Raw genomic sequence first — 20,645 nt, forward strand, 5'->3', positions numbered from 1 at the left:
CCTTTTATCTTTTTCAGCAGCGTCCCACTGGGAGCTGCTCCAAGACTGCTGTGCAGGATGCGGCCGGGCTGGCTGCTGCCAGGGTGGGCGTCACTCCTGATCTGCCACGCGTGGGCACGGGCTTGGGCACGAGCTGCCACCGCGCTCCTCGGGCCCGTCAGGACACGCTGCCACCGTCACCACCCTCTGGGAACTCATAGCGTGGGGCCAGAAGTCTTTCTCTGGCCTCACCTTCAGGAGGTGGGGTGCCAGTGGGAGGTGAGGAGCCTCTCCCTGTGGCATTTTCCCTGTGAATTCCCCTGGGAGATGAAACCCAGAGGTGGAGCAGCTGAGGAGTGAGCTCTGGCTCTGGCTGGAATTGGCTGCTGCCCACGCTGCCAGCACAGGAGGCACGAGTGAATCCTTCCCCAGGAGCAGTGGCTGCCCCAGTGGCCCCCAGGCACCCCCAGCTCCAGCTGAGCCATGGCCCTGGCACTGACACTGTCCTTGCCACAGACACATACAGATATATATATAAAACTGCTTATTTTCCTGTCATTCTAAGACTTATTTATTTATTAAAACTACCATCCATCAGGAGCTGCAACATCTGTTTGTGAAAAATAGCACATCCTTGGGCTGCAGCCAGGAAAAATCATTTCATTATGAAATTGCAACTGTAAGGCAGCACAAAATCACAAACATAGTGTACAGCGGGCTGCTTTTGTTTCCAAACTGCTCATTAGGAATGATCCACGAGCCAAAATGATACCCCATGGAAGGTGAAGAGGGGGAAATGAGCCCACCCGACCTGCAAAGTGAGCAGCCGTCAGTGCTGTAATTATTATCCCTGGTGAATCCCGCACCCGCTGCAAGGCTGCGCTCGTCTCCCTTTCCGTCCCAGAGGGGAGACGTCTTCACTTCTCTTCCGTTCTTCGTGCCTAATTCGGGCTGACAAGGAACATACTTGAGAGGATAGGAAATGAGGAGCCTGGCTTACAGATTATTTTGTGTAAGGCAGGAGAGAGGATTGCGGCACCACTGCCGGGGGCTGTGCGTGGCCTCGCACTGGCAAGGGCTGGGAGGGGGTGGTGGGGGGCTGTGTGGGAAGGGGGACACTGCCAGGGTCCCCCTCAGTTCCCATCCTCACCGTCTCTTTTGTCTGCAGGTCTGGCTGTTCATCAGATAATCACTATTACCGTGTCCCTCATCATGGTCATAGCTGCGCTGATAACAACTCTTGTCTTAAAAAATTGGTAAGGTCCCCCCTGCTCTGCTTGGCTTGGGGGGTGGCGTGGGATGGGGACAGGGTGGGGATGGAGCTGCCCATCCTATTGCATTGCCAAAGCCTGTGGTACCTGCCAGGGCAATTTTGAAAAGGAATCACAGGCGTAAATGGGGGGTTTACAGCAAAACCTCCAAAGGAGGTTGGTGCATCAGAGTTTGGCTGTGCCCCCACAGCTTCCCCACCTCACAGCACCTGGCCAGTGGCTTTGGGGGCCAGCACGTGGCCGGGGTTGGGTGGACAAGTCTCAAGGGACACGTGCTCATTGCCGCCCCGGGGCTGAGTGCCTCAGCACGATGCCACCCAGAGAGGTCAGAGCCGTGTGTTGGGCCACAGCGGGTGTTCCCAGGATCTGTCCAGCACCAGCAGCAGCTCCTCCATCACCTTCCCTAAGGAGCTTTGATGCTGCTCCTAAAATCCCCAGCCTGGCTTGGTGAGAAGCACCTGCATCTCCTGCCCTTCCCTGTGACCCCAGGGACAGAAGGGCATCTTCGAAGCACCTCAGGTGCCATGGTTTGAAGCATGCCCCAACCCCCAGGCGCTGCTGTGCTCCTCCAGCTTCATTTGCTCCGGTTTATTCTCTCAGTGTGGCTGGGCGTATGGCAAAATAGGTTAGCTTTCGCTCCAGGCACTCCTCACTTTACCTATTTCCCAGGGAAACTGGCCTACTTTGAGGTCAGCGTTGCTGGCTTAGCGGCACGGCTGCAGCACGGGGCTGGGGGAGAGCAGCCGGAGGCTCTCCCCTCTGGCCTGGCCGAGCTCTGCGTGGGTGCTGCAGCAAATCGATTTCTGCAGCCAGGAGGCAATTACAACACCGGGCTGATGAGGAGCCTGCTGGCTAACTGGGATGAGAGGAGAAGCCCTTTGTGGGGCTATGGAAGCATCTTTGTCTTGGCAAAGCTGTGATGCTGAGCAGCAGCTGACTGAAAACACCGAGATTCTGACCCCACAGCTGAACTTATTCTGGGGAGCAGCAAGTAGCACTCCCTCCTGTATCTCGAGTGGGATTTAATTCACTAAACTTCCCTGGTTGCCGCAGTGTTTCAGTGAAGGAGCAGGGAGAATAGTTTATAAAACACTTGTGGGATTTGTCTCCAGTCGCAGCAGTGAGCTGTACGAGTCATTGATCCGGCTGACCACAGCTTGGCAGAACAGCTCGGTAACTGCTGCTGAAGCCAAAGAGGGGAAAAAATAAATCCAGTGATCAGTGTAGAATAGAAATGCTTTACAGTAAGTGAAACTGAGAAATCACCAGAGAAAATCCTCAGCAGGAGAGTGTGGCCAGCACCCAGGTGTGTCCAAGGTGAAGAAACAGTGCCTGGGAGTTTGCTCAACCCTAACCAAAGTGCTTCAGTTCATCGGGTGGCCCTGGGCCACGTGCGGGTGCTCCATGGCAGGGCTGACCCTGTCACACAGCGCTGGCCCTGTCCCCAGCAGGAACACAGTCACTGTCCCCATCCTTTGGCTGGCATTTGTCCCCCTCCAGCAGGATGGGTGAGCGATGGCTGCGTGCCAAGCCGGCGTCCTTCTTGTCACTGCTCCTCCCGCACACGTGCCGTGGGGAGACAGCAGTTGGTTTAGGGCTGTCGCTTTCAGTTGCATCAAGCAGAGCAGAGCCAGCAGCCAGATGCTGTCACCCTGGCCAGCTCTGCTCCCAGCAGAGCCCCACGCTCCTGTCCCCAGGGGTGCCTTTCCACAGGCAGTGCTGGCATCCCCAGCTCCCACCGCCCTCGGAGTTGCCACCTCCCAAAACTCCAGCATTCTGCAAGGCGCTGTCAATCCCATCCGGAAAAAGTGGCATCTTAATTAAATCAGTGTCTAGACCCTGAAATAGGACCAGGCTGATTGAGGGCGGCTCCTGCGAGCTGGGGTTCTCCTCGTCTCTGACGTACTGAGGCAGAAATGTTGTGCAGCCACGAGATCTTTATGAAGCCTCCAGAGCTGGAGGAGCCCCCGGAGAGCAGGACTGCCCTGCCAGCCATCCCTCTGCCGTGTCACACCAGGTCCTGAGCTCATTTATCCTGAGAAGTTTCAACCTGTTGGTGTCTCCCAGATGGAAAGGGTTTCACTTCATTGTTCTCACCTACATATTTTCACTTAAGAGAAGGCTTTTGCTTCCTGCAGGTACAAAAGTGTGACTCATTAAGTCATTCGTCTGATGGGAAAAAGCTTCTGTCTAAGATGTAAATTTAGTTCTTATAAAAAAGCACTGAGCCAAATGACTGCTTGTGGCTGATCTTTCCAATTCTGAATTGGAATTGGAATTTCTGAATTCTAATCTAGTATGGAACAATCTGCAGTGACTGGTCAATCAGGTGAGTTCCCTTGCCAAGTTTCAGGGATACACTGTGCCTCCTGTCCCTTCTGCTTTGGCCTTTCAGGCCATAAAAATGATGGAGGGCAACATTTTACACAGTGGGATGGGACAAGGGGATTGTTTTTCAACTAAAGGGAAGACTTAGATTAGGTCTTAGGGGAGATTTCTTCCCGATGAGGGAGGTGAGGCCCTGGCACGGGCTGCCCAGAGAAGCTGTGGCTGCCCCATCCCTGGAAGAGTCCAAGGCCAGGTTGGACAGGGCTTGGAACAACCTGATCTAGTGGAAGGCATCTCTGCCTATGGCAGGGGGATGGAACGGGAGGGCTGTTAAGGTCCTTCCAACCCAGCCCATCCCACGATTGTCTGATTCTCTGTCCCCCCGGCCCAGCTGTGCGCAGAGCGGGCGCCCCCGGCGCAACAGCCACCAACGCAAGCTGGACCAGCAGGAGGAGAGCTGCCAGAACCTGACTGACTTCGCCCCCGCCCGCGTGCCCAGCGCCCTCGACATCTTCACCGCCTACAACGAGACGCTGCAGTGCTCCCACGAGTGCGTGCGGACCCCCGTGTCCGTCTACCCAGAGGACACGTTGCACTCGCCCGGGGATTACAAAACCACCTTCAATGGAAACAGGTGAGCTGGGCGCCGTGGTTTCCTGGAGTGGGGGGAGCGCCATCCCGCCCTGGTGCTCAGGGGTGATGTTCCAGGAGCGTTTTTTGTGCTCACCCACTCATAGTTCAGTGTGGGACTGGCCCCCTGAGCCCCGGTCCTGGCGGTGAGGCCGGTGGGTGCCTCAGCACCCCGTGCCTTGCAGGACTGGGCGAGCTCAGTGCCGCACAGTATTGAGTTCCCAGCTGCTGCCGCTCCTGCCAGCACATAAAATGCCACTGGATCCATTTCTCCAGCGCCTGTGCTGTCTCCTCAGTGGCATCGGCAAAGCTGCCGGGCTGCAAACAAGCAGGTGATTAATGGAGGAGCAGGCAGCGAGAGCCAAATGAACCGTTTGGCTGCTGCAAAACAGCGGCAGAGCGCTAACAAGGAGCGTCATTGGCAGCCAAGGGATGTGGCCGTGCTCTGCCAGCCCCTTGCCTGCCCGGGGGGGAATCGGGAGCAGTGGGGTTGGAAGAGACGTTTCCCACACTACAGGCTGTCTCCAGAGTGTTTTCACTGGGTGCTGGTGTGGTTTCACCATATGGTTAATGTGTGTCCCCATCAAAGGTAGAGGGGAAGCCAGGCAGAGAGTTTTGAGGGAGAAAATGAGCAGCTGATGCTCCAGACAGCCTTGAGGAACCATGACATGTGTGGCAGCCACAGCCCAGATCTGCCTGCCCCAAGGACAGGCCTGGAGCCAACAATTTAATGCCTTTCAGTCAGCACTGATGCCTTTTCAATCAGCATCTCTTGCATGTGTGCAGGGTTCTGCTCATCCACATTTTCCAGGGTTTCTTCACATCTCGGAAGGTGGAGGGCTGGCAGGGATTGTCACACCCTTTTGTTGGGTGCCCACAAGCCTTGGCTGGACATGAACTCCAGCCAGGTGACAGAGAGTGCCTGTGTTATGGCTAGCAGAGATCATGGCTTTTCTGCCATCCAGGGATGCTTTCTGGGACTCTCTATCCCAGAGCATTTCCTGGCAGCCTGGTGAGGCCAGGCCCACTCAAAGCAGATGTAAAAAAGCGGACTGTGCAGCAGGCCGCCCCGGCTTGCACCGTGTGTGTTACGTACCAGCGTGTACCAGCCCCTCTTTCTGCTCACTGCAGACCCTCTTCTTCTGACCGGCATCTTATTCCCGTGGCCTTTGTGTCTGAGAAATGGTTTGAAATCTCCTGCTGACTGGCCGAAGCCTGTTTGACTTCTGGGGGCAGGGCAGACGCCAGCGGGCTGTTTCCTGGTACGTACCGCGCTCCCTGCGCCCATCCCACATCCCTCCTGTGCCCCACTCTGCCCATCCTGCCCTGCCCGGTGCCATCCTGCCACCTGCACCTCCTTCAGTGTGACTGGACATATTTCATGGATGGGAGGCTTTTCCAGGGAGGTTAATTGCAGACAGGCCCACACTAACAGGGATGGACAAGGGCTCCAAAGCAAAGGGTCTCTGGGGTAGCCTTGATCAGCCTGATCCCATGGTTCCAGCCCACCTCTGAAACCTCAGCAAGCCACAGTAATTTCCATGCTGGGAAATGGCCTGGTCTGTAATTAGCCTCTGGTGGCATGATGGACAGCCCGCCTCGTCAGAGCCCCACATGTCCAGCATGCACGCTCCACCAGCATCTGAAAGCTCATTTGGTGATGTTTGCTGCCATGAACACTTCCATGCTCACTGCAAGGGTGCTGGGGTCTTCCTCCTCCTCCTCCTCCTCCTCCTTCTCCTCCTGCTGTTCTGCAAAGCCAGCCCTTCGAGCACAGTCCCCAGCACTGGACACACCTGGGGTGTTGCTGTGACTGAAGGAGTGCAGTGATGTTGTTCTGGTGTCAGGAGTACACTCTTTGGGGATTTCCTTCTCTTCTGTTGAGTTGGCCTGAGCCGTTTTCACCTCCTTGAGTCACTTTTGAAGGTGGCACAGCTGATAGCAGTGGCAGGAGAAGTCTGTGTGTGCCAGCTTGCCCTGGGCAGCAGTGCCCACTTGAGTCACATGCTCAGGTGAATTAATTGCTTTGTCCCAAGTCCCTGCTGTAATGAATCATATATTCAGTGTAAATGAATTTTCCAGCCTTCCCTGGCTGCAGCTCACTTGAAATAGCCTGTTTAACATTATGCACAGCTATTGAACACAGAAATATAATTAGATTAGAATGGAAGGGAATAAAAAGTTAATGATCTTGGCCATGCTGGGGCTGCAGTGTCTAGACAGGGCAGGTGAGGTGTGTGCCAGCACAGTGGGGCAGAGAGCAGGGATTCACCTGGCATGGCCCCACTGCCCCCCCAGAGCCTCTTCTGGCTGCAGCAGCTTCAATGGTGAAGGTGAAAGGATCTCACTCCCCATTCACTGATATGCTCATGTTTTTTCTCTGACTGTTGTTGTGGCCATTGTCTCAGGGGACAGAGGGCAAAGGAACCCAGGCAGGAGCTGGTGCCAAGAGCTGGAGCAGGAGAATGAGCAAGGAGGATCTGCAGGGAGCACCAGCCTCAGCAATAAACCCACCTGGCCTTTTCCACCCTCAGTTTTGTAGTTTGGGATGTCTTTCCATTGGCTTAAAGTGAATAAAAAAGAAATAACACATAGAGCAAGCCAGCTGTGCTCAATGCCATCTACAGCTCTCCATGCCTCAGGCCGAGGGAAGGAAGGAGCAGCTTGAAGCACTGTAGGAATCCTGTGTGGATCCCACTGCTCCTGCCCCAGGTCCTGTGAAACCCCAGGCCAAAGACTGTGCCCTGGTCACCTCCATAGATTTCTTTAAATAGCCTGCAGCCGTTCCATTACGCCTTATTAAATCCTTGAAATTCTCATTGATCCGTTTTCGTGGAATCCATGATACGCACATTGACGCGCTCTGGAAAAATCTATGGGGCTCGTACCTGGAGCATTAGCTCTGTAATGGCACCTCAATTACAGATGCAATTCTGGAAGCTGCTGTTTGGTTTCATTAAGGATAACAAAATGAGATTGATCCCAAACCTGTTCTACCTGTTCTCTGCATGTTTACTCTGCACAGGTGTGTTTGCACCAGGGTGTTTCTGGGACACACTTGCATAAGTGGTGTGTCCCAGGTGCTGGTGGGAAATCCTTCAGGTGAAATGAGCATTCCAAGTTTCTTGTGTCACTGTAAGGTGCAGATGGCACCGAGATGAGCTCCCTGCTAGGCTGTCCCTGCCACCGTGGTTGCCTTGTGCTGTCACCAGCTGCCAAGTGCCAGAGGAGCAGTGGGATGGAGGGAAGCAGAGGAGGGGAGGCATGGAGGATGCCTCTCCAGCTCTTGTTTCTAGGGGAGAGGCTGGTGGAAAAGGAGATGCAACTGCCTGGGCTGCACCGCTTCCGGAGGAATGAGAATTTCCTGGCTGGCATCCACAGCCACAGCAAGGTCACCTGAAGGGGACAGTTGCTGTTGACCCACTGCACCACAGCAGAGGACAAGGATGCTCTGGAGCATGTGCAGCTTTTTGGCTGGAGGGGCTACATGCAGCTTTCTCCTCACAGCCCCTCTCTCCTAGCGTTTTACAAATTTTGTTTGACAGCACTTCACAGCTCTGAGCTGTCTCATTGGCACATCAGTGCTCCTGATGGTGTGGGGCCAGAGCTGGAGGCACAGGCCAGGTGGAATGTCCCAGGACAGGGATGGCAGGACAGAGGTGCTGCAGATGTTTTGTGGAGATGACCACTGGGAGCCAAGTTGGAATTTAATGTGAACTTCACATCTGACAGTCCATCAGCCTGGTGTGGGGACTGACCACAGTGCTGCCCAGCTGGCACCCTGGCCTTGGGTGATGCCAACAGCATCATCAGGCTGTGCTGAGCAGTTGAGGCAGCAGATAGAAGGGACAGCACTGCAGAGCATCTCTAGCCCAGAGAGCTGCAGGCAGCGCCACAGCTGTGTCAGGAAACCTGGTAAAACTCATCCAGGTACACAGGGAGCAGATGTTGAAGCTATTTCCTGGGGTCAGATTCCTCCTGTGCCAGCAGGAGCCACGGGGAGGGTTCCTGTGCTGCAGGCGGGGTCCCTGCCAGGACACAGTGCTCCCCACAGCAGGCGATGCCGCCCGTGGCAAGCAGCTGTGGAGCTTTCCAGCAGATTGCCTGTGCCAGCAGCCAGGCCCCACTGGAGCACCAGCTCCTTGGTGGATGTCACACCCCAGCAGCAGCTGCCAGCAGCTACTCCTGCAGGCAGAGAAGTCAGCAGCAGCTTGGTGTGGCAGTGCAGCCCCAGTGTGGCCCTAGGCTGGTTGGTGAGGAGTGGAGCAGTCAGTGGAAGCTCTCAGGAGTTACCTGAAGGGAGGGATGAAAACGTCTCTTGCCTGGTGTCAGTGGTGCTGGAGGAGCACCGAGGCAGAGGCAGGAGCACCAACGCTCTGCAGACCAGCCCAGGACGTGTGCCAAAGACTTGAGTGGCTTTGTCCAGGCACCACAGCACAGGATGACTGGTTTGGCTTGATTTCATCCTGGCTTTGGGGCTTTCTGAAATGAAGTTTGAGATTCCACATTATTCTTGTCCTTAATCCTGCTCTCTTTGACTGAAAAAACCCCATGGAATGAGATTATACAAAAATCTGTAAGGTTGATCAAGCGCTGACCTACTTTGCACAAAGAGGCTCTTTGGGATACAATAGCGATCCTACATCCTGCCGTGGTGCATTAACCAGTGCCCAGCAGGAGCCACGGAACGCTGGGCACCGCTGGCAGGGAGGGGACAGCTTGGGGACCAGCAGCTGGGCTGGTTTGGTGACACCAGCCTGACCCTGTCCTGGCACAGGGCGGTGAGAGCTGACAGCGCTGTTGGTAAAGCCACGCTCGAACACGGCAGCAGCTGCTGCTGGCCCCGTTCTGCCTAACAACAGCAAATGGTTTGTGTTAACATTAACAGATAATGAGTCATCATAAAAGATCCCAGCTTGTCTTTGGAGGAGTAGCAGCAGTCCCAGCACAGCCCCTGCGCAGGAGATTAAGGACTCTGGAAAATCTGTCTCGCTAATTAAGACTTCAGGGTTGTTCTTGGAGATGGTGTATTGGGCATCTTGCTTTAAAATAGCAGGTTTTTAGAGAAAGAAGCCTAGAACAAAAAGCACCGCACATTCTGGATGCTGATCCCAGCCAGGCAGAGGGCACAGATCAGGGATGTGTGGATTAGGAATGTGTATCCTGAGCATGGCTGTGCAGGGTGTGGGTACCTGCTGGCAGCGGTCTTTGGCACACCCAGCTGTGCTACAGCTCATGAAATGTCACGGACATGTAGAGCAAACAGCCACACGCCAGTCATGGGGAGTGATTGTCTTCACATGGAAGGTCCAAGATTGCATAGGAAGACATCTTCCAGTAGATGGTAAATAAATAGCTTAAGGACTTTGATAGGATCTCTGGTTTGGTGCTTAACCAATTCCCTATTGATTCTTTAGATTTAACTTTAGAAAATCTTGTTAGTGCTTGTCATCATCTGCTCGTCTGCCAGAGCACTCGCTGCTCGAGGCCTGAGTGTGAAAAGCTGCAGAATACAGGGATGATCGGGAGTAAATCCTGCTCTGGAAAAGGCCCTGAGGAGAGAGAAGTAGTGGTCCCCATCCCCAGCACAGACCAGCAGCTGCGGAGAAGGAGGAGGAGGTCACTGACACCCTGCTCCCTCCATGCTCTGCTCCCCCAGGAACCCCACAGCTCCATAGCCAAGGGGGAAGGAGGAGGAAACTTCTAGGCTGTTTCTCCCTAACTTCTAGGGAGATCATCCTAGCAGTGATGCAAGACTTGGTGCAAATTCCATGTCGTGACTTAATCTTTCTTTTTCTTCTTGTCCTCAACAGGATTCCATTGGTGAACCTGTAAAAAATATAAAAAAAATAATGGGTTACCTGTACCTACCATTTCTGTTTACCAGTAGGAGACTCAAAGAGCAGCGTTCTATGGGCCAAATATATTTTTATAAAAATGAACACGCCTATAGGTGACTGCGTTGTCAAGGAGCACGTTTTTGGGAGGAGAGAAAGGAAAGCGTGCAAGTAAAGAATCCCGTGGAGGAGGAGGAGGAACCAGCAAGGGATGGAAAGGGAAGATGAGCGCCTGGAGCCCGGCCATGGACGGTGACTCTGAACCTGTGCCAATAATACCATTATGTGCCATGAACCGATGCAAAGACTTTGCAAAGAGCTGAGACAATAATGCCTGGAAATGTTGTGGAGGACAAGTGGGGCATCTCTTCTGGTGGGGTCATCCATTCCGGTCCATACATACGGTATATGTAGAGAGAAAATATATATATATATATATATATACACACACAAACACTTTTTGTACTGTAGCAATTTTTGAAGATCTTAAATACTCATTTTTAAAGAAGATGTCATGGGCTAAAAGTCTCATTTCTTTAACACGCATCATGCAAACTGGGTGATCTGATGTTTTCTACTTTGGCAGCTTGCCTGTCAACCTATATGTGTATATATAGGTAGACATATATACATATATATACATGTGTGTGTGTATGTATAGACATATATATGTATGTATACATATATATATATATACTTTTGGTTCTTTTTGGAAATGCTTTTCCAGTGACGTGACCGTGGTGGGAGACAGCTGGGGCTGTGCTGCCAGCGGGAAGCAGAGGAAAAGCTTCCCAAAACCATCCAGAGCACAGCTCACGGTGCTGCTGAAGGTATTTCCAGGCTTCTGTATCCTGATACATCATCAAGGTCGATGGGAAGAAGCGGGAAAGCCTGGGCCTGCCCCGTGTCCTCAGAGCTGTGATCTCCGCCGAGCTAGCATGACACCTCGGGGCTGGACGGGGCAGAATTTTGGAGTGGACTTCCAAAAGATGGGCGTCTCTTTTAGGAGTGGGGTGTGGGAAGGTTTTTTGGAAAATGGCTTCTAAATTGGCCACAGCACCAAAGCTTACTCAGCCCTGTGTGAGAAACCAGAGGAAGGAGCTCGTGCCCTCCTCCCCCAGCCTGGGGCTGTGGGATTGAGAGAGCCTCTTCCTTTGTTCTCCTGGTCTTGGCTGGCTCTGCTGCAGCAGGAGAAGACACAGCCGGATGTCCACAATCCTGGAGATCTCTTAATAGTGTTTAAAGGGAATTTTTGCCAGGGAAGCACGATCCTGCAGGCTCTGGTTTGGTGTGTTGCTCTAGAAACACGTCCAAGCCCATCCATCTCCTGCTGGATTGGGCAATGTTCGTGGGTGCTGACTCTAAACCCTCTGTCCAAGTCTTTCCATGGAGTCGGGTGCTGCCATGCCGTGCTGCACATCAGACACTGGGATGGGTCTCGCTTGGGCCCCTTTAATGTTAAAAGGGTGGAAACGACAGCAGAGAACAGACCAAAGTCCTCCAGTTCTTTTTGTAAACTGCCCTTGGTAAATACTAGTGGTTTTTTAGAATTGTCCAGATCCACGTTTCTACTCCCCCACTGATTACTCAGCTTCTTTTCTTTATGATAATGAACGAGCAGTTTAAAAACAAAAAAAAAAAAGTAGAACCCTGTGGTGTTGCGCATAGCCACACGTGCGGTCTCTTGTTCCCGTGTCCTTTTCTGTCCTTTTCCCATGGAATTGCACAGTCTGGATTATTTGTCCTGAATTTTTGGACGCTGCCTCAGACAGAAGTCTTCCTTGCCAGCCCTGACAATTATCTGCGGCCTTGAGCCAAACCATCCCCTGGGCAGAGCCGTATCTCCTGGGTGGCTCATGTCCAGCTGTCCAGAGCATTGGATGCCTCCAAGGAGAAGAGGAGACAGTGTCTTGTTAGAGCAGTGGCCCCCAAAGCTTTAGCTGTCCCTGGGAAACATGGGGAGTGTCTGTCCTTGGGAAGCATGGAGTCTGAGCAACTGCTCCAGGGTCATCTCAGTGTTCTGGGGCTTTCCTGTGACGCTGGTGTCAGTGCTGCAGCCCTTGCCCACAGGCTCTCCCCCCTTTGTGACTTCATGGGAATCCATCTACACCAGCTTTGAGCCATGCTCCTTGTGCTTCTCCCCTTGATCTTCCTATTTATTTCATTCCCACAGGTATTCCAGTGTACTCACGGTAGCAGTATGACAGGAAACGTATCTCAGCTCCCTCATTGCAGGGCATCTGAAGCAGCATTCTGTGTTTCTGCATGGCTGGAAACTGCTACCCGCAGGGAAGTTGTCAGGCAGAGCTAGGAGATGCCAGGGCAGCACAGGCAGCACTGGTGCAAGCAGTGGTGATGATGGCAGTGGTGATGGAGGCACCTGGCTCACAGCAAATTCCCTGTGGAGCTGGGGAAGAGGAAGGGAAAATGTGTAAACGTGTGTGTGTGTGTGTGTGTGTGAGAGAGAGAGAGAGAAGGAGAGTCACTGTGACCCCGAGGACGGGAACAGGTTTCAGAGGGCAGGACTTGCATGAGCTTCTCCCCCAGTCTGCAGCAGGACATGTCCTGTTCTCCCCGGAGCTGAGCAGTGAACCAGGGAACAAAAGTAGATGCACAATCTTCCCTTATTTATAAGGACCAACAGCACTTGCACTTTATCAGAGGAAGCCTCCCCCCATCCATGCTGGGCCACTGCGGTGGAGGGAGAGGAGGAGGAGGATGGGCTGGGATGGAGCTGCTGATGCAGTGATGTACGAGGCAGGATCCAGGCGTCCCAAGGTCTTGCACAGTGAAGAGAAATGAACTGTGTTGATTTCATTTCCTCCTATAGATGAAAGCCAAAATACAAGAAAGAAATGAGAATAGAAAGTCCCATTTCCATGGCATAGTCTATTGAGTAGATCTTCCCACCGTGGAAAAGCAGGGAAGCATGGTGTTCTCAGACACACTCCCATGGTAGCTTTGTCATGTTTTGGGCACATCGTCTCACCCCGAGGTCCTGGAAGCTTGAAAAAAGAAAAGTTTTGCTCCTTGCTTTGCTGTAAGCCCTCAGCCCGCTGCTGCTTGTTTCTTTTCAGTTCATTTTCCGGATTCCTTAGCCCCTGAATAGTCCCTGAGAAACACACCATGGCAGCCAAGAGGCTGCCACATTCCCCAGACATGTCACGGGGTGTCTGTGTGTCACTTGTGGCTCTGTCTTAGGGGAGAAAGTGGTGTGGCACAAGCCACCCATGGCAAGGAGAGGTTGGCTCTCCTTGGGCTCTGCAGCAAGCCCAAGCCTCCCAGGGCTGTCTGGGACTCTCCTCCCTCCACATCCCTTGCAAACCCTGAGCAGGAGCCAGCGGATGTGCCGCTCCCAGGGGTCGGTGCCGCTGCTGCCACCGGCACCGGTGGGCTTTATCCTGCACCAAACTGAGCAGGTTTGGGGCTGCAGGTCTGAGCTCCCACATCATGGCACCAACAGGTAGGGCGGGCAGGGTTTGCTCCTCAATCCCCTGACCTTTGGAAGCCGAGGGCGGCTTCACCCCACAGCAGCCCGGGCAGAGGCGGTCCCGGGCAGCCGCCTGTCTCTCCAGATCCGATCGTTTACCTTCACTCTGTCTTCCCAGCTGGAGAAAGGGCGGCCGGTGGTGGTGGCAGGAGCCGTGCTCCAGAGAACACCAGTGCTCCATGGGCCACCAGTGCTCCATGGGGTCAAGGGCACCGAGCCTGCCAGGAGGTCACCGTAGCGATGGCAGAGCCGGCGCGGGGACGGATTTCAGGTTACCTCTTCTCCACTGGCAGCTTGCTGCGAAGGAAGGTAGTTCAGCTGAAACGGTAGTTAAATAGTAGATATTCTACACATAATATATATTTTGTAAAAAAAACAATTTAAAAAAATAAAATAGAACAAAAATATATCTATCCTATCTCAGCCCACCCATTTCAGGATGAATGTGGTTGGAATTTTCGTTCAACCAGATATTAAATCTGTACGCGATTTTTTCAAAACCAGCAAGAAATCCCTTGCCATTTCCAAGTCTGTGGGTTTGGTCTCCCGAGCTCATCTAACGCTTCTCACACATTTTTAAGAATTACTCTCAGCATTTGTAGGTACATTTTTAATAGTGTCACGAGTGGAGAGAATATTTACTTTGAAAAAAGTATATGTTGCACAAAAATGTACACTAAGGGCACAGATTTCTGACCCAGATTCTTCTATTTTAGGTTCCAAGGGGTTTATTTTTTTGTTTGATAGGACATGTACAGTGGAGTTTACACTTTATTTTTATTTTGCCAAAACCCGTTTTCTAACATGAGACAGTTTTACTTTGTAACCGGTTTTACATCACTGAGTACTTTTCTTTTCCTGGGAAAATCCTGCACCAGGAGGCACCCGGTGGAAGCGCCGTCACCTTTTGGCATTGTGGCTGCCCCACCCGCCCACAGCGCGAGCTGGGGCGGTGCCAAAAGGGCCTTTTCTTCCTGAGCGGTTTTTAATTTGTCTCTGTCCGTGGAAGCCGTGTATTTGGAAGCACTGTAAATGCCACCCTGTCCCCTTGCCCTCTGTATATTTAGTACTCTGATGTTGCTATTAAAACTGATATGAGAACCGCGCAGCCGCTGCTGACTGGGTTCCTCCACGCACAGCCACGGTCCCTAGGGAGGGGACGGGGTTGGTTTGGTGTCCAGGGGGATCCGTGTCTCAGCAAGGAGTCCAGAGGCTTCCCTGAGGAAATCCCCCTGTTCCAGCTGTGCACACCTTGGGTGAGCAGCAGGGAAGCCTTTGTCCTGGGAAGAGGGTCCGGTGCATTCCCAGGAGTCCCCACCACGGCAGCACCACCTCCACACCCTGTGGCACAGACAGGAGGGTGCCAGTGTCCCCCAGGGCTTTGAGGTGACCCCATGAGCCTTGGGACAGCTGCTTGGAAGAGGCAAGCCATTGAATAAGACTGTTGGAGAGTTAATTAAACACCACTAAAGATGCTTTAAACAAACAGCTCTGCTATGAAATCACTTCATCCAGCTACATCTTTTACCCAAGGAGGAGTCCTGGCTGTCAGCAGGTAAGTGGTGGCTCTGGTTTGCACATTGGGGGTGGAGCAGGTGATGATGGGTCATGCTCAGGTTGGCCCTGCTGTGCTGCTCAGCAGATGGATGGACTGATGTGGGGACTGGGCAGCACGAGAAGAGCTCTTGCCAGGCAGCAGGGACAGCTCCCATAGCCCCCCTTGCTCCCACAGCATCCCCCTTCCCCAGGACACTGTGGGACTGTCATCCTCACAATGCCAACTGACCTGGAAAGGGGTTAAAGCTTTCATTGGTGTCCATGTTGGCTTTGGAGAGGGATGGCCTGGGAACACAGAGACCAGCAGAGCCACCTGCCACTTGCATTCCCAGGCTGTGGCAGCAGCCTTCCCGCAGTGCCAGCACCCTCCACAGCTCTCTGTGCCAGGCCACAGAGGATGCCCAAGCCCAGCCCAGCCAAATCTCCAACAGCTCCATTCTGCAGGAAAATATATAGAAAAATGGGGAGGGACAAAGTGAGCTGCTCTTCATTTTAGGGCTAAATTGCCAGTTTAAATCACCGAGACAATGTGTACAAGCGAACAGGATGCGAATGGCCTCAGAGCTGCATATATCAGCCGGAGAACTCTGTTCATTTCCAGATGCAAGTGGGATTTCAGGGCATGAAATACAGTGTTAGGTTCTCATTCCTTTCCCTGCTATTTATCACAGCCGGAAACGTACTCACCAGCCTGAGCTGTTCCAAGCGACGCTGCTGGGAGCGTGGAGGAGAAATATAGTGCTGAGCTGTGGGAGAGGGATTGAGGTGGGATGAGGCAAGCAGCCAAAGGGAAGAACCAGCACCCATTGCCCCAGCATGGAGCCGGGAGCATCTCCTCCTGCTGCTCGTCCCACCACGTAGCGAGGGCCAGGGCACGGCCACCACACACCATGCCCTGGGTTAAACGGTGCCACGAGTGGTCCCCAGGGCTGCAGGGCCCGTGACAGGGTCACCGTCCCCTTGTCAGCACTGGAGCTTCGTCAGCTCATGGCCCTTCCAGCACTGCTCGGCAGGGCGAGGCTGGAAAATGAGGCTGGAAACAAAACACCACACACTGGTGCCTCAGCGCACAGTTCTGATAAAAAGTAGGACTAAGCATTATCCAAGTTTAATTATTATAATTATACCGGGGCGAAGTAATTGCTGGGGATATTTTGAGCTTCAATCAACACGCTATTTTGAAAACCGAAGCCTTAATTTACCCAGGGCGAGGTAGTAACCATCAACAGGCACCCGTGCTGCTGGCAGCCAGAGGAGCCCACCGGGAGGGTGTGTGAGCAGCTTGGAGCTTCTTGTCTTAAAATAGGGATTTGGGAGGGTGGGGGGGTGAGAAAAGCAGTGGAAAAGTGGAAAGGGGTCCCCCATGCTCCACAAAGTATTATCTAGAAGCCCGGATCCAGCAACAGGATGGGCTGCAGGAGCAGCATCAGCTTCAGGAAGAGGAGGCGTGCAGGACAGGCAACCCCAGCTCGGCAGTGGCTCTGAGGAAGATTGGCTGGGGCTGGATGATGTAGTGATGCTGAAATCATTTAAGCTTGTTATGGTGGTTTCTATGGCTCTCTGGCTGGATGTAACAAATTGTCTGCATCATTTTCCAGATGGATCATTCTTAAATCATCCAGGACAGGCTTCAGGGCTCTGCGCTGAAGCAGCGGAAGGCACTTTGGTTCAATAAATGCTGGAATGTCTCTGTATCAAGTGCTATTTCTTATTAAAAGTGTAAGTACATCATCCCAGCTGATGGGTCTCACAGCCAAGATCTCCACACTCTGCATCCCTCTGAGTGCCCTTAGGTCCCCAAGGGGATGGGGGACAGGAATGGGGGGTCAGCTGTGGTGCCAGGCAGAGCGGCTCAGTGGCAGAGCAGAGGGAACACTGATGGATAAAGCTGTCCATGGGCTCATCCCTAATCCCTGCTTCCCCTTCTCCAGACAGGTACCAACCCCCAGCACATATCCAGCTCCCGGTGGATGGCACAGCCCAAGCAAGCCTGAACAAAACCTCTTATTAAAATTGGAATTAGCTGACCCTCCAATAGGTTCTGCTGCAGAACAGAGGGTTTATCACTGCTGAAGCAGCCCGTGGGTCGTGCTAAGCCCACGGTGCCCTGTGGCAGAGCGAGCTGCTGACGTGCCCGGCTCCATCGCTGCTCTTGGCCCGGGGAATGACGGGCGCTGAGAGAGCAATTTGTTACTGCCAGGCAATTTGGGCTAATGAGCAGTTGGAGGCAGCGGCGCCTCTCAGCAGAGATGAGTTATGGCAGGAGGGCTTGGAGAGGAAAAGCCCTGAGGATGCCACAGCAGAGGAGACCTGCATGGCACATGCCGGCACAGCCCGTGGTGGGCTCAGTCTGTAGTGGGGCTTGTCCGTGGTGGGCTCAGTCCAGAGTGGGCTCGGCCCAAAATCTCCACCAGCCCACCTGGGATGGGCAGGGAGGCGGCTGCTCGTGACTTGTGCTGTGAGCTGGCTCTCCAGTGGGATTTCTCCTAAGGACTCAGGAAGCACATGTGGATGCACTTCCCAGGTTTCACAAGCCAGGCTTGTATTGGATCTAATCTTGGGTATTTCTGATACTGGTAGGGGCTGAGCCCCAGGGCTGTGGGACCTGCTTGTCTCTGCCAGCAGTGACATGTCTCTCTGTGTTTAATAAATGTAGCAGAATGAAATTCCCGTTGTTCCTGCTCATCTTCCGAGTATGATTTTAACTGAAAACTGACATTTATCTTAGTTCCTTGTCAGGCCAAAACAGGGACAGACTTTCTTGGGGGGTTTATTATCTTTCCCTTGCAAATTTTCAAGCGTGAATAAGTGCTGTGACTGGCGCAGAGGACGGAGGCGGGAGCTGGTGGTGGGCGTCCTGGGAGCCAGCTCCTCGCCTCTGCCACAGGAGGGGCAGCAGCAAAAGCCCTGGTGGCACTTGGGAGCAAGGTGACATCGCAGTGTGAAGTCCATGTGACACCAAGGACAGCAGCACTGGAGCACAGCATCACTCAAAGCAGCAGCAGCAGGGGAAACACATCCACGACCGCAGGCGAGCGCGTCCTCCCAGGTGTATTTATTGACCTGCCAGAGGGCTCCGGGGTAGCTGACCGAGCTTTCCCCCTGCAGCAATTGATTCCAGTCGGCTTAGCTCAGGAAACAGTTGATTTCTCTGCCTGATACTCACTCTGGCCTTCGATAACACAGTGTTTAGGAATAGATGACAGGATTCACTGGCAGGAGCACATCGCCTGATGTGTCCGACGGACAGCACTAACAGGTATAGCCACATGTGGCCTTGAGGGTTTAGTTTCCCAGAAAAAGCCACAATTAAGCAGCACCAATTCAGCCTCTGGCTGCCAGTGAGTGTTTCCAAGCTCTCTGCTAACCCAGAAGACTGCTCAGCTTGTGGTGACATGGGGCCAACCCTGCCTGAAAACTGGGATCCAGCTCGGTCCTTTCCTCTGAGTCTCCTCTCTCTAACCTTGCAGGCTGTGTGGGTGGGGTGACCAGGGCTGGCCCATGCCTGGGCTGCACTGTGAGGGACACAGTGCCTTTGGTCACAGCCAGGCTCAATGTGGGCAGCCAGAGTGCAGCATCCCAGCCCAGGCCTGGCTGGCCAGGGCTCCTGAGTGCTTGCAGGTACAGGAGCCACACTGCCACCCACCCCCCAGCACCTTTCCAATTACCAGCCCATCCTTCTCTTCTTAAAAGCCCAGCCAGCACTCTGCCCTCACACTATAAAAAGCACAGCTTGACATTTGTTTTTCCCTATCTATTTCTCATCATCTCGCCTCCACAACGAGGTCCCAACCAGCAGCTCGGCACAGAGCAGTGGATTGCAGCCAGCACCATTTGTGAAATGGGTCTGTGAAGCCATGGGAAGAGCCATATCCATGTAACAGTCCATAAAGCTGTCCATTGGAGCAGTTAGCCATGCTCAGCCCCTGGGAGAGAAAAAGCCCCACAATCACCAATTTGCTTTCAATCAGCCCCAAGAGCCTCCTGGCCAAAGCCATTCTGCATCCATGGATGCTGTTAATGTTTGGGCTGGTATATTTGCCCGGGCATTCTCCCAGGGGTTAAGGAGACAGGAACTCTCAAAACCTGTCCCTCCTGGGCAGACACTGACATGCTGAAGCTTTGCTGTGACTGCATGTCCCGCATCACCTGGGCAGAATCTGGCTCTGTGTCCCTTGTCCCAGAACCTGGCTCAGTGTCCCTTGTCCCAGAAGCTGGCTCAGTGTCCCTTGTGCCAGAACCTGGCTCAGTGTCCCTTGTCCCAGAAGCTGGCTCAGTGTCCCTTGTCCCAGAACCTGGCTCAATGTTCCTTGTCCCAGAATCTGGCTCTGTTTCCCTTGTCCCAGAAGCTGGCTCAATGTCCCTTGTCCCAGAAGCTGGCTCAGTGTCCCTTGTCCCAGAACCTGGCTCAGTGTCCAGCATTTTTCCAAGTGCAGCAGAGAGTGTGACTGAAAAAACCAGGTGCCAGGACTAATAGTTTAAATGCCAATAACCCCCTTTGTCTGAGTAGTGGCAGGTTTTAGAACTGTCTGGCTTTCAATAATTGACTCCCAAAGGCACTGAGGTCACCTCTCCTTGGGCAGAGGGAAGGGCAGAGCAGTGCTGGGCTGTGCACAGAGCTGGCTCTGCCTGAGGAACGACTCTGCAGGATGGGAAAGAAGCAGCCAAGAGCCCAAGAAAACTCTCTGAAGAGCCCACAGCACTGCTTAGTGCCAGGGAGACTGGAGTGGGTGAGAACCCCTCTCCCAGCGGGGAGACAGCCTGCAGGCAGGGACAAAGGCAGTGACAGCTGAGTGACACCAAGCAGCAGCCGCCAAAGCCCGAGCATCCTTTCCCCAGGGGGCTGGGAAGAGACTGGACAGTGCAGCCTCACTGGTGGCAACCAGCCAAAAGCCCTGGGCACATGGACAGAGCAGACAAAGCAGGGGCATGAGAGCCCCCCCAAGCCACTGGGGACCACCGAGTGTTGCTGGGCCCCACTGAATGGATTTGGAGCAGTTTGGTGGCCAAGAACCGCCCTCAGTCCTGCCAGAGAGGCATCAAGTGTCAGCTCGTGGGGTGCCAGCCTGGCTTGCAAAGAGATGAAAGAAAAGGGGAAGGGAAGGTTCCCAAGCTCCGTGAAATTCCTTCCCAGGGCCCAGCTGCAGCCCCATGCGAGGGAGCCGAGAGCAGCAATGCAGCATCGCCCACAGGGGCCTGGCCAGTGCTGCAATTCCCAGGGAAGCGAGGACACCAGGGCTGTGTTTTCAAGGTGAAAAGGATGAGAAAACCGAAAGGGGTAGGAGAAAGAAAGATGAGGCATTGGTACCGTACCAAATGGGCACTTCTCAACTTGAGGAAAGCTTGGGAGAGCCATTAAAGCCAGAGATCAGTGAAGGGGGAAATTGAAATGTTAGGGGCTGGAACGGAAAATTAGGCTCAGATAATGGCCCTGGGGTTTAAAGCACCTTCCAATAGTCTGTTGTGAGGAGGTGTTAAACACTCCCACTGGAGATGTCTTTGTATCCAGCTGCCCTGGCAGGAAAATCCCCAGAGCTGTGGCACAGTAAGCTG

At 53.5% G+C, this 20,645-nt stretch overlaps 1 protein-coding gene across 1 annotated transcript in view; it reads left to right on the plus strand.

The window, feature by feature from the left end:
• The window catches only part of AJAP1 (adherens junctions associated protein 1), a 38,532-nt gene extending 23,891 nt beyond the window's left edge, over window positions 1-14,641 (plus strand). The window contains exons 3-6 of the mRNA XM_030289578.4: window positions 1,148-1,235; window positions 3,970-4,212; window positions 5,340-5,470; window positions 10,022-14,641. Coding sequence (XP_030145438.4) covers window positions 1,148-1,235; window positions 3,970-4,212; window positions 5,340-5,412 — 404 coding nt within the window. The 3' untranslated portion in view covers window positions 5,413-5,470; window positions 10,022-14,641. The remainder of the gene's footprint in view (window positions 1-1,147; window positions 1,236-3,969; window positions 4,213-5,339; window positions 5,471-10,021) is intronic.
• The last annotated feature ends 6,004 nt before the right edge of the window (window positions 14,642-20,645 follow it).

This window comes from Taeniopygia guttata, chromosome 21 (assembly GCF_048771995.1).
Source record: "Taeniopygia guttata chromosome 21, bTaeGut7.mat, whole genome shotgun sequence".
In the NCBI taxonomy this organism is placed as follows: Eukaryota; Metazoa; Chordata; class Aves; order Passeriformes; family Estrildidae; genus Taeniopygia; species Taeniopygia guttata.